Source organism: Oncorhynchus keta, chromosome 17 (assembly GCF_023373465.1).
Source record: "Oncorhynchus keta strain PuntledgeMale-10-30-2019 chromosome 17, Oket_V2, whole genome shotgun sequence".
In the NCBI taxonomy this organism is placed as follows: domain Eukaryota; kingdom Metazoa; phylum Chordata; class Actinopteri; order Salmoniformes; family Salmonidae; genus Oncorhynchus; species Oncorhynchus keta.
In genome coordinates this window covers 25,664,890-25,678,160 of record NC_068437.1, presented here as the reverse complement: position 1 = coordinate 25,678,160, position 13,271 = coordinate 25,664,890, and the positions used below count along the sequence as shown (strand labels likewise).

At 38.9% G+C, this 13,271-nt stretch overlaps 1 protein-coding gene and 1 long non-coding RNA gene across 4 annotated transcripts in view; one reads left to right on the top strand and one right to left on the bottom strand.

The window, feature by feature from the left end:
• Positions 1 to 3,891, bottom strand: part of LOC118396704 (uncharacterized) — a 66,357-nt gene extending 62,466 nt beyond the window's left edge. Inside the window, exon 1 of one of the 2 annotated variants that reach the window (XR_004828251.2) lies at positions 3,397 to 3,891. This is a non-coding gene — a long non-coding RNA (uncharacterized LOC118396704). The remainder of the gene's footprint in view (positions 1 to 3,396) is intronic. The other variant, XR_008066425.1, reaches the window with a different exon arrangement.
• A 1,503-nt stretch (positions 3,892 to 5,394) lies between these two features.
• LOC118396703 (COUP transcription factor 2-like) lies at positions 5,395 to 12,302 on the top strand. Of its 2 annotated transcripts, none has more exons than XM_035791060.2 (3): positions 5,395 to 6,605; positions 7,591 to 8,136; positions 10,092 to 12,302. In XM_035791060.2, the coding sequence occupies exons 1-3, from the start codon at positions 6,161 to 6,163 to the stop codon at positions 10,364 to 10,366; spliced, it is 1,266 nt and encodes a 421-aa protein (XP_035646953.1). In that variant the 5' UTR covers positions 5,395 to 6,160; the 3' UTR covers positions 10,367 to 12,302. The 2 variants fall into 2 exon arrangements, with proteins under 2 accessions (XP_035646953.1, XP_035646954.1); XM_035791061.2 differs by having other exon boundaries at positions 5,397 to 6,605; positions 7,609 to 8,136.
• Positions 12,303 to 13,271: the final 969 nt, after the last annotated feature.

The window sequence follows — 13,271 nt, the reverse complement described above, 5'->3', positions numbered from 1 at the left end:
TGAATGGTCCATTATAAACTTTATCATAGTGGAATTAGAATCATATGTGACACTGCATGACTATGTTTTTAAGAGAAAGTTGAGAAATGTACATGTTTGTTTTTAAGGACAGTTGACATGCCACTCAAGAAGAAAGACCAATAAAGGGCAGGGCCACTAGAGCTCCTCTCCTGTCACAGATTATTAGAGCTCATTTGTGAGGGCTGTCTGTCCACCTGTCAAACTGCTTCACTGAAGAGAGCCATTGAATCAATGTCAATTCTGTTGGAAGGAAATGAGGGCCGAGGGAAAAATACAAGTTATATCCCAGGACAAATTACATCAGAACACAGGGCTCCCGAGTGGTGCAGTGGTCTAAAGGCACTGCATTTCAGTGCTAGAGGCATCACAACAGATACTCTGGTTCAAATCCAGGCTGTATCACAACTGGCTGTGATTGTGTGTCCCATAGGGCGGTGTACAATTGGGATGGTGTAGGTAATACATTGTAAATATGAATTTGTTTCATAACTGAAAAAATGACACAAGGAGCTAGTATGCTCTGAAATTAGGTGAAGAGAACATAACTCCACTATCTACAAAAAATATGGCTTGTTTCTGTAATACAGAGCTATGACTATGCATAGATTTTAATTAATAACTTCAAAGTAAATACTTCAACACTAGGATAATTGTTGTGGAGATTCAACTAGACATTTGTTTATTCCCATTTTTGGATTGCTGATAGGCCTATAGGTTATAGAGTGAGATTCACACAGACTAAAGTGTTGCCAGTGGTTGGCCTCTGACTTTTTGGGGGGAGGACAGTTGTTTCCCCCTTGACTCCTTGTCATCTAATTCAATCAGCCTCTTCAACTTGATTAGCCGGGTTAACCTTTGCACCCAGTTGGGTCTGGAGGGGTTAATCAGGCTGGGATCTCAGAGACCTTCAGGTCAGTATCCCTCTGAAGGACTTGCTGAAGGCAAAGATAAGATTAAAGTGAACTTTCATCCTTGTCTTGCTGCCTCTCCCCAATGCACGGAGACTAACCTGCCCCCGCCTGATCCCACTATTCCAGTATTGCCGACTCCTTAAAGCCTACATTATTATTCAGAATAGATTCCCCTTTTCTATAAAATATAGTTAAGTTAGGAGGTAATGCATATACTTTTGTGTTTGAGTGCAGCTCCGTAAACAAGTAGGGCTGTAGGCAACACATTTTTCAAAATGTCCGTCAATTCATTGACTACACGTGATTTTAGTTGAACAAAAGGTGTACTGTTTTTCATTTGTTAGTTTAACCTGTAACACGAGTGAAAGCTTTTTCAAAGGATGACCATGAATCTCAACCACTGACTCGGCCATTCACTCTCTATCGAACTGCGCTCATCTGTGCGCGCATTGTTTTACAAACAATAATAAAGTGATTTACCGATTTTCCGTGCTATGAGCATGACAAATCGTTAAAGATCCTGCAATTTGTGTGTGATCAGTAACTATTTAGTGTGGCGAGTCAGCGTCATCCTCGAGTCTCGTCCTAATCGATGTAGGTGCGCTATTGCGTATAGTGGCTTCCCGTGCCCCTATGCTTGAGATTCTGTCTTGAGGAGAGCATTTTCCCCAAGAAGTGCACCAGCACAGAGAAAGAAAATGCCTTTTGTAACTCTATCATTGATTCTTCATAGACATAGGGCCTACATATATCCAGAGAATGTGAATAAGTATAGGACAAAGATTTTAGTAGCCTACTTTTCAACTCACAAAATATCACATAGAATGTTGGCCCACTAGTTGTATTTCTTTACAACTTTCGTTGTCCAGACATGACTCTATAGGCCTAACCCGGCTGATCTACAAAAGTAACGGGTTTATATATGAATGCGTGAAGGGCAATTAAAGCCATATGAAAACGTAAACTTCACAGTTTTAGGAACAAAAACTGCATATCTACAACCATCTAGTCTCTCTCTCTTTCTCTCTCTCTCTCTCTCTCTCTCTCTCTCTCTCTCTGTAGAGGTCATGTCACATCACACTCTTTCCCCCTTTTCTCCCCCTCCCTCCCTGTCTTTCTCTCTGTGTGTTAATGGAAGTACATTTGTAGACATATGAGGATGAGATCCTACTATCAGAGAAACTATCTGTCAATTGAAATGCGCCTATTTGAAAGCAATCCTCTCCTTCCCCTGTCCAATAACAACAGTTAGTGTTTTGTCAACCGCAACAAAAATAATAATAGTCATAATATTAAAACAGCAATAATTGGCATACCAATAATTGCAATTGTTACCAGTATCATTGCTGTAATAATAATTACAGCCTAATAATAATAATATTAATAATAGTTTTCGTGTCACCGTATCTGCCATCTAAAACTGATATTAATTTCTGTTTCATTTAATGAATTAGTTTAGCTTTCAACAAATGTGTTTAATTGCCATTTTGCTATATAACATTTTACACGTTTTGGTTATCCGCTTTTGTCAGCTCATCGATTCATAATATATTGTTGTCAAATTAATTTACGTTCATGATTCTAACATAAATGAAGTGATAATGTATAAAAGCATCCCTAGTTTCAATACAAACAGACAGGTGTCTGACTATGTGTAGTCTGAATTCACCCCTCCCATCCAGCCCACTAAAAGCAGCGGCATACAGGCGCGTTTTAACCCATAGCCTAGCCTACAGTAGGACAGAAAGGAAAGACGCACAGGAGCATTTTCTTGCCGTTTGACTTTTGTCATTTTTAAAGACAGCCATAACAACCGCTACTTAAGTTATGAAGACAAGGCAATTTACATTACAAGGTATAAGTTCAGCACATAAGTTATAAAATGTTGTGACTGTGATTAATCCTTTGTCAGTCTTACGTTTTTTGCTTATTGTTCTTCAAATAAACTCAAGTATTTTTGTGATTCATTCCATCTGGTGGAAAGTACACCTTCCCGTCTATTCTCGACATTATATCGAAAAGAAAGAGAAGACTAGTATATTCTGATAAGACAGAAGATGCATCACGCTGCGGACGAATCGACCTATGCATTTGGTACGTTTGTGAGAATAGCCTATACATTATTGTCTACAATAATCTCACAATATATATTTTTTAATACATATAGGTGCCTTTAGGCGTATACAAATTGTGTTTCTGCTCAATATGTATTTCCATTAACATTTAATTAGACAATAATTAGCATGTTATGCGTTATAGTATCTTTATGCCTGCGCCTGGTAAGGTTCATGAGGTTTTTGTGATGTTTTATGCTAGAAATGTGTTTTATGACTAAACAGCTTTTTGATGTATCCATTTTGATAGTCGTTCTATTTACGACCGAGACAATTGCCTAATGCCAAGCACGTTTTCACATTCAAACATTTCATTAATGAAACAAATATGCCAAAATGTTCATACTCACCAATGGAGTGGTCAAGTAGAATCCACAATAAAACAATACAATAAACTGCAGACAGTGATATCATTTAGACCATGCAGTTTGCTTTAGAATGAAAGTGTTACGCTCAAGACCAATTATCAGCCTATATCAATCAATGATTAAAAGTAAAATACAAAAACTCCCTGTGCCTACGGAGGCGAAACAGTCATCAACACGCATACCTCGATGACGTCCAAGTCAATAAGAGGACATTTTCTTAAACATGAATCAGTTAGAAATGGGCGCACGTTACTTTGGTCATTGTGAGAGACGAGAGACCCAGGCAGTTTCCATGTCGGAAGGCTCCTCCGAATTGAATGTTGATTTGAGGCAGAAACGATACATACGCTAGGGGGCACTCAGATACTGTAATAGATCCTGTCTGCTGTATTGACAGCATATGCTCCATTTAGCTGTGTACATTTTTCACAGGACCCAACTTTGACAGACCCTGGTGATTTTGAAAGTACTAGCTAAAAATGCTCAGACTAGAAACTTCTAGGAGCACATAGGGGCCACTTTTAGGCTATATACTTCATAGATATGCTTTGTCTTCAAATGAAACATCATTCACTCAGGCATTTGTGATATTATGTACAAATTGTAGATTAGGATATACCTATAATTAAAGTGTCTTGAATTTGTTTTTTTGGGGCAGAAACATTTAATTAAGACCTATACTATCATGATATAGTTTAACAATTTGCAATTACAGTCCATGAAAGTTGTTATAGCCTAGAATCATGAACCAATAAATAAAACAATAGCTCATCATAGCTCGGGATTTTCTAAATTACGAGAGAGGTCTCAACTCTCATATAGGATAGCCTATGTTATATTTTATATATTCATGATTAAAATCCCTAGTGCTTAGGTTTCTTTTACTGTAGCTCTATGAAAAGAAATTTTATCATATACTTGCAAATGTGAAGCCTACACATAATTCATAATTATCATAACCAGAAGTATCAACAACTATCTTGTCAGTCAGAAATAGTCTACTAATAGGCATTTGACTAAATTGACTGAAAGAAACCGTGATGTAGCCTGTTCGGGAATAAGATTATATTGTAAGAAAATTGACCATCCCAACACTGTGATTGAACATAGGCTAAGTTGTCTGATAATATGCCTGAATCAGCCTAATACAATAATAATAATAGTCCTAACTTTATTTGTATAGCACCTTTCATACAGCTCACGATAGATTTAGAAAGCCTATGCAGCATATAGACAAATGTGTTGCAACGAGAGGACTTTTCAATAAGGTTTAACAATGATTTTCACTTACAGATGCATATCCTACATTCAATTGTATGCCGTAATTGTAATCATTTATTTTGTACAAAGCCATAACCTATAATAATGGTTCATTTTAACTTCTGATGGGCTACTTCTATTGCATTCGGCTATTTCATATAGGAGCACTATATGCTACTGCATCTCATAAAAGCCTTTATCAGACGCAATATATAGGCTACACCTGAGAGAGGTCAGGGTGGTATTTTGGTGTCTGATATATATCAGACATAGGCTATATCAGAGGCAATATCAGACATATATCAGACGCAAAAATACCATCCTCACATCTCTCAGACTATTACATTTCAGGCAAACATTTATTAGGCAACCGACTCACTTAAGGCTACTCAGTAACTTACAAACACATACCAAGAAACAGTACGTGGTCAGAGAATGTAATCATTGAACATTTAGAACTTTATATGTGTATTTCATGAAAATCGATGAATTGGGAGCATGGTCCTCTCCTTTAACATGTCTCCTTTTAGGACCAAGCATCTTCTCGACACCTATCCTTGCTTTGGCAAGGCACCAAGTAGCACAAGTGCCGACTAGCCAATGGGGTTCAGGGGGAGGTCCGTGAGCTCTGACCAGTCAAACACAGTCACTTTCCTTATATGGCAGCTCATCTCCATGGTAACGTGTGCTAAGTTGCAGCAGTCGTGTCAAAGTTCACTATATAGAGAGCTCAGTGAGCTGATCAGAGAGAAAGCATTCTGCTAGCCCAGCTCCTACAATTCGCAATCACTTCCTAACCTCACCCTTTTTAACATATTTGATCACTTTGATTCTCTGCTCTTTTTCAAATTAATTTTCCTGCATGAAGGATGTTCTATAAGTTGTGATCTTTTTGTTTTATTTTCACTTGCTTGTCGGAGAGTTGACTTCATAGCATTGGCTTCAGCTGCGCGCTGCTGCTCGCACCACCTCACAAGAAAAGGGAGAAGCAGCAATATTTTTTTTACCAGTTGATGATTTTCTTCATGACTTGAGCTGGAACTTGATAGCGCTCTGCTGCTAGTGTGTAGCCTAAATCAATTGTGTGTTTTATGCTGCTGTCACGTCGCCTATACGTTCAACTTACTGCTTCGTTTCTTGAATAGGCTACCTCATTTCATTATTGCAATCATTTGCTCTTTTTTTTCTCCATTTCGAGTCTCCTGAATGGCTGACTGCAAGCGCCCCTGGACTTGGCCTCTAAGCGCAATGCTGCGAATCAGCTCGCCATCACATCAGTTTTAAAACGTGTGCTTAGCATCGTCTATAACAGCAATACAATTTGACATTTTCGCCAGATTCAACGGACAATCGACATCAGTAGGCTTTTGTCATTTATTTATTTGACTATTCATTTTGATTACAGCGTGCTGCATTCTTTTGAGAGAACAAGCACGGCGAAACCAAAAACGGCAGACAAAAAGTTTCCTTACGTTGACTGATAGATATGGCAATGGTAGTGTGGAGAGGCTCCCAGGACGATGTGGCTGAGACCCAAGGTACCCTTTCTTCGCAATCTCAAGGAGGACTATCCCTTCCGACCCCTCAGTTGAATCTGTCAGGCTCTCAGGTCGCCCCTCCGACCCCTCAGACAACCGTCCAAGGACCCCCGAACAACACTGTACAGTCTACGCCGACAAACCAGACGACGCAGTCGGAGAAACAGCAGCCACAGCACATAGAATGCGTGGTTTGCGGGGATAAATCTAGTGGTAAACACTATGGCCAGTTTACTTGCGAGGGGTGCAAAAGCTTCTTCAAACGGAGCGTACGAAGGAACCTCAGTTACACATGTCGTGCCAACAGGAATTGTCCCATTGACCAGCACCATCGCAATCAGTGTCAGTACTGCCGCCTCAAAAAATGCCTGAAAGTTGGCATGAGACGGGAAGGTATTGGAATTTTTATTTTCTTATTGATGTATTTGTCCTGTATGTCGTGCGATGAATTTATTATCTTAATTAATAATTGTATGTGTGGCGGTCTCCCATATTCTCTCCCCGACTCTTCTTCCCAAGGCTGTGCGGCCGAAGCACGCAATAGAGCCGCCTGCATTTAGTGCTCTACACCGTTAACAAACCTCCCTTTTCGCGTTCGATTAAAGAGTTATATTTCTTGAGCTCCCTATTAATAATGTGGCCGTCAGAAACAATAGTCATACGAGTTTGGATGTAGATTATTAGAGCTGACCCGTCCCCTTGGAAGAGACAAAATGGATATGCGTCTGTATTTGAATAGAAGCACATAGAGGCTACAGCGCTATTATGGCGAGTGTGGAGTGAAGAGACAGCGTGTTTAGATCCCACACAATGTGTCGTGTTAATCTCGACCAAAAAACGGAGCTGTACATAGAAAAGGGCATATTTGTATCTTTAGAATTGTTTTATTCAATGATCAGTCGAAAATATTAGTCAAAATAAAATTAGCCGAATATATTTCTAAGTAGGTTAAGGGTTACAACATGCAATAACTGCCTTGCCTTTGTGCTTCTATTCAGTTCGCTCATGTTGTTGTAGTCCAACAACAAAATGAGAATGTTAAATACAGATTTGTACTTCTAAAATGTTCCATAGAGCATCATGACTTTTCCGGGCAATATGCTTGTATCGATCTCTACAGTAATTGAAAGTCATTGTTTGCATAGCCTACTTCATATTAGGCTATAATTGTTGTAACCTATGTAGGCTTATTGTTTTTGTTTATAATGTTGGATCCATAGATTTCATCATAGCAGTTGAATAGCAAAAGCAATGTCTAAACTCGTATTCAGTATGTGTATTCCTCGAACTGCTATAGTGTAACAATATTTGTCATAGCGTCCTGTCAGAAGGGTTACATGTCTCTTGATGTGTAGAATTCAGGCATCAATATCTGCAGTTTCTCTTTTTACTGCAGCGGTGCAACGGGGACGGATGCCACCCACACAGCCACACCATGGCCAGTTCGCCTTGACAAATGGGGACCCACTCCACTGCCATTCCTACTTATCCGGATATATCTCTCTACTGCTGAGAGCGGAGCCCTACCCAACGTCCCGGTATGGCAGTCAATGCATGCAACCCAACAACATCATGGGCATCGAGAACATATGTGAACTGGCGGCCAGGATGCTGTTCAGCGCCGTGGAGTGGGCCAGGAATATCCCCTTCTTTCCAGACCTTCAGATTACTGACCAGGTGGCTCTTCTGCGGTTGACCTGGAGTGAGTTATTTGTGCTCAACGCCGCACAGTGCTCCATGCCTCTCCATGTGGCTCCACTTCTGGCCGCGGCTGGCCTACATGCCTCCCCCATGTCTGCGGACAGAGTGGTCGCATTTATGGACCACATTAGGATCTTCCAAGAACAAGTGGAAAAGCTGAAAGCTTTGCACGTTGACTCTGCTGAATACAGCTGCTTAAAGGCAATTGTGCTCTTCACATCAGGTAAACTCCAAATTGCATCAGAATATGACATTTCCAGTTATGCAGTATGAGAATGTGTTTAGGTCACGTGTGCTTGAACTTTCCCGGTTTGAAAACAATATAGGCTAGGCATGCAATGAAATATATAAACTGAGCAAAGTTTGCAAATGCCTGGCCTGTCTTAAAATCCCATAGAGGAAAAAAACATATAAGCTTTCAACTAACCGCCTGTAGGCCTATATCAATGCACTGTTGGGCATTAGTCATAAAATGGCCAATCATTTGCCTTTACTGATTGGTCAGGCATAGCCACACACTTGATTACATTTACATTCTGAGTACACGCTGTCAACAAAATAGGCTGCTCTGAAAGATAACTTTGGCCCACATCATAAAAGTCACTAAACTAGTATTTCAGCAAAGACATGTATGTCATCACAAACAAACTGTCGATATTTGATTGAAAATTACATTTTGAGAATAATTTACGTACCTTTAGGATATATTGTATAGCCTATGTGGATTCACTTGTTTGTATTTATAATGCATTGACAGATATTAATGATGTCACGCTCTAAGGGGGTGGGGTATAGCAAAGGAAAGACGGGCCTAATGCTCCATTTGTTAAACCACGGCATACAGCATACAACGTAACCTATTCACGCCAGGGAGGGCCAGGAATTGTACGGAATAGTTTATCTTATTGACGGTTTGATTAATAGAATAACAACAATTTGCCGTTCTACCACATTTAGCCTGATCACATGACGGACATTTCAGTTATTGTGGGAAAATGATTTTCTATTCCCCTCTGTTCTGTTAGGGAGATCTAGGGATCCAATGCATTTTTTGGACTTCTTCCAAAACTGGGTCATGGCCTAGACTTCCCTGCTATATGATTACATTACATAGGTCTGTGAAAATACAGACCTATGCAGAATTAGGCAATGACTCCTCTAATTGATAAGTTGTTTTTACAATAGGCCTACAACATTGTCTTATTTTATATAGCCAACATTTTACAAACTAGGCTATTGGCTTAGGCCTAGCCTATTCTACAAAAATGCCTGGGCGGTTTAAACAATATATGTTAATTATATTGCGTGTAGTAAATGTATTCAATGTATTCAATGAATATTTAGAGTTTGCACTGCTACATATCATTGACCGCCATTTTTCTTGGTTATTAAGGTGACTTGGTTAGTACTATCCATGTTAGGGATAGCTTCGGTTTCTAGCCCTTCTTCGAGACAAATCAAAACGCAATACAGAGGTCACCATGTCACAACTCTCTTTCCCTCTCTGTGTGTGTGTGTGTGTGTGTGTGTGTGTGTGTGTGTGTGTGTGTGTGTGTGTGTGTGTGTGTGTGTGTGTGTGTGTGTGTGTGTGTGTGTGTGTGTGTGTGTGTGTGTGTGTGTGTGTGTTAACCCAAACTCCTATTCAAATGTAAGCATTTGTAATTAAGTTCAGTGCCTGTCCAGTTTCTTTCTGCTCTTTATACACCGCGCTAGGGTGACATTAATAATCACATGATATAGGCTATTGATTATGAGACAGTTTTTCCAGAAAACGTAGTACATTCAATGTAAATTCAACAAAATATAGCCTATGTTCGCAAACAGATGGGTTTGTTCTTTAACAATAAAACAATGTAGGCCTGCCTACTGAATATGTTAGTGATGGCGATATTAGTGGCCATAACTTGCTGTTTGATTATGGTAATCACATGCAGTTTGATTGGTTGTTATTGTTTAATCAACATAAAATAGGTTATGTTATAGGCTACTAACACACCTCAGTGACCAAATTTAACACCGAAAAAGGGGAATGTTTTCTTGAAATGTACAAACATTTTTAAGCGCACCTGTCACGTAATATACCGTATAGCCAACGAGAGGGGTCTTTATTAGCATTTCTATTAGTGTTCTGTCATAAATATGTGATGAATTTTTAGTTAATTTGCTACTTTTTTTCAGATGCTTGTGGCCTCTCAGATGTGGCCCATGTGGAAAGTTTGCAAGAGAAGTCCCAGTGCGCCCTGGAGGAATATGTTCGGAGCCAGTATCCCAACCAGCCTACACGATTTGGGAAGTTGTTACTTCGCTTGCCTTCGCTGCGCACAGTCTCTTCATCGGTCATAGAGCAATTGTTTTTCGTCCGATTGGTAGGTAAAACCCCAATTGAAACCCTCATCAGGGATATGTTGCTTTCGGGGAGCAGTTTTAACTGGCCCTACATGTCAATTCAGTAAGCAGAAGGAATGAACAAAGGGGGTAAGACTACAATGGTTAGCGCTTCTTTTGTTGAAGGAAAACGGCTGTTACAAGAGCTTGCTTTCACAAAGAAAGACATTGTTGTAAATGACTGTGAATTTTAAAATTGAGACATTCAGCGAACTTTCAAAATGCAGATTAAAGCTCCCAGTGTCATTCGGAACAACTTGCTTCTTATCCATTTTTATGAAAAAAGAAAACGAAAAAAAATAAGGAAAAGGATTTTGGTAATCCTCAAAAGGAAATGGAAACTATAAAGTGCATTTAAAATGAACATTTGGAAAAACTTAGGAGAAAATAAAAAAGTACGTTTTCTTTTTCCAAATTACTTGTCCTGTGTCCATGTATCTAGCTGTTTTTTGTACTTTTCTTTTGTTCCTCCTTTCTGGTTCCAAACCGGCCTATGTGATTCTGTAGTACAAGTGGTGTTCTTTTCTAAAACCATGACTTCTTTTGAAACAGTTAAGTAATGTAAAATGTTCTTCAAGAATTAAAACTAAATCCACAGCAATATAGGAAAATGCTTATAACTACATGCTTAATGCTGCAAACGCACTTACTCTTAAAATGACACACAATAAACTGGACAATGGTGTTTTTTCGGAGTTCAGGTTCAACTTTCTGACCCAGCTAAATCATTGCTCTTTCCAATTGAGTATAGACGTTATGTTCCAGGGTTGCCCTGTTTTGTCACTGCTTAGTTGAGCCAGTCGAACCACATCTGCTCTTAACGTTTCATAGAAGATTCAAGGCAAAACAGCTATTGCTGAACAGTGTGTGATATCGGTTACCAGTATGTAGGCTATGCTTTATGAACCCATTTCAACTTTGTGCATCCCCACATGCACCCAGCTCGAAATGTTTTGCATCAATTTAAAGACAGTTAAAAAAAATTATGAAGCCTCGCTATTGAAGGGTGATTGTGGCTTGTAAATGTAGATGCAAATGAATTATTATTTTAATTTAGGCAGGTAATGCATATAACATTGTGTCTTGCAATGTAGGCCTAAACATCAATGAAAACATCTAGCCATACAATACCTTGTTTTGAAATTGGAAAGGTCAAGGGTCATATACCTTTAAGTACAGCTGGAATAGTGTTTAATAGCAGTATTATTATGACATCCCTGAAATGTCACCCTCTATACACTGCAAGCATTAAGTGCCTGAAAAGCGCGAAGTAATTTCTAATCAAAACGTTGTTTCAGTATACAACTTTGGGAACACTATTAGGTTTGAAACTTCAGTCTTATGCTTGTGTATTTCACTTGAAAAACGTTAATTAGAGGCAGTATTGTTGTAAATATAGGTCAATTCATTTCAATGAATTTTCCTTTATACAAAGTATGTGATTAAGAAAAACTGTGTTTGCTATTTTTTCGGTAATACAACGTCTTCAATTCAGTGGCAGACTTAGCTAGTATCACTGAAAGTTATGTTTGTAATGTATATACATATTAAGACAAAAATGTTTTCTTTTTCATGTATTTAGACTGTGAATGCATGGCCACAGGTCGCTAACCTATTTTACCTTTGATATATATACATGTAAATGTTTTTGACTGTATAGATATAATCTGTGCATTCAGTACACTAGCCCTTGTATTTAAAAAAGAAACAAAATGTTCATCAATAGGCTAAGACTAAACAGGGTGAGCTGGTCTGGAAAGCTATTTTGACTTAGTGTTCTGCGTTCTGCTCCTTTGGTCTGTGACAAATGCCTTGTGTGTGTGTGTGTGTGTGTGTGTGTGTGTGTGTGTGTGTGTGTGTGTGTGTGTGTGTGTGTGTGTGTGTGTGTGTGTGTGAGAGAGAGAGAGAGAGAGAGAGAGAGAGAGAGAGAGAGAGAATAGGTGAGTGAGAGAGAGAGTGTGTAAGTGTGTGTGAAAAAAATGTGTCCTTGTTTTTGGGGCTTTTCTTCAACACACGAGACACCATGTTGTGGTTGGATAAAAAGGGATCATATTGTGTAGTTGATTGAACAGTGCTCTTTGGCTGTTTCCATGCCACATATGGACCAGAGAATGATACATGATTGTAATTATGAACAGTTTAAACTGACCCACGTTTTTATATAAATATATAAAAATATATGACTGCAGGGTATTGATAACGTATAGATACTTTTTTTTAATGATTATGATTATTATGATTATTAATTGCAAGTGATATATGTGAGTGTGTGTGGAAGTTTATAGTTGAACACAATTCTTGTTTGTTTGTGTTAGCTTATTGTAAACAAGCATTCTGCTGTAAATTTGTTCTTGGTATTAAATTATAATTTATGAATTTGAAAAAAAATACGTATTTCCATGTTTTCTTATTACTAATCAGTCAAAATCGTGTGTGCGTGTGTGAGAGAGAGAAAGTGCGCGAGAGAGAGAGCGAGAGTGAGAGAAAGGCTTTTGGGTATGGCCAATTTTTGGCCTCACGAATTGAAGTGAACTTGGCCTATGTGTACCATTGCAGAGGAGAGGACTGTTCGTATGTAGGTTTAATTTATATTTGTACATAGCCTTGGTGCTTTTGCACATTATATCAAATTCCTTTAGTGAACTTATAACACCTCGACGAATAAGGCAACCCTGCAGGTACTAGCATGTCTGACTTGAGTTCATAAATAAAATGCTACAGTGGACGTTAAAAATATGTCCGAAATGCTATATTTATAGGCTACCCTATGTTTTTTACCGGAAGCAGCAGACAATATATAGGCTATCGTTTGCTTGATTTTACTACACTAAGTACCACCTCTACCTCTCTAGTTGCGTATTAGTTGACATTTGTGTTGTGTGTAAAGCGAGATCAAGCGTGCGATCCCCCAGCCTTAAAGCGCACTTTAACTCGATGTCCTATTAGTTGAGTCAATATGGCGTCTTGCAATCC

What these genes read in the sequence shown, in the direction of transcription:
- LOC118396703 (XM_035791060.2), top strand. Translation starts at nt 6,161, where the DNA reads ATGGCAATGGTAGTGTGGAGAGGCTCCCAGGACGATGTGGCTGAGACC. An exon ending in AGTTGGCATGAGACGGGAAG is followed by an intron (nt 6,606 to 7,590) that starts GTATTGGAATTT and finishes CAATATCTGCAG; the next exon opens with TTTCTCTTTTTACTGCAGCG. An exon ending in AATTGTGCTCTTCACATCAG is followed by an intron (nt 8,137 to 10,091) that starts GTAAACTCCAAA and finishes ACTTTTTTTCAG; the next exon opens with ATGCTTGTGGCCTCTCAGAT.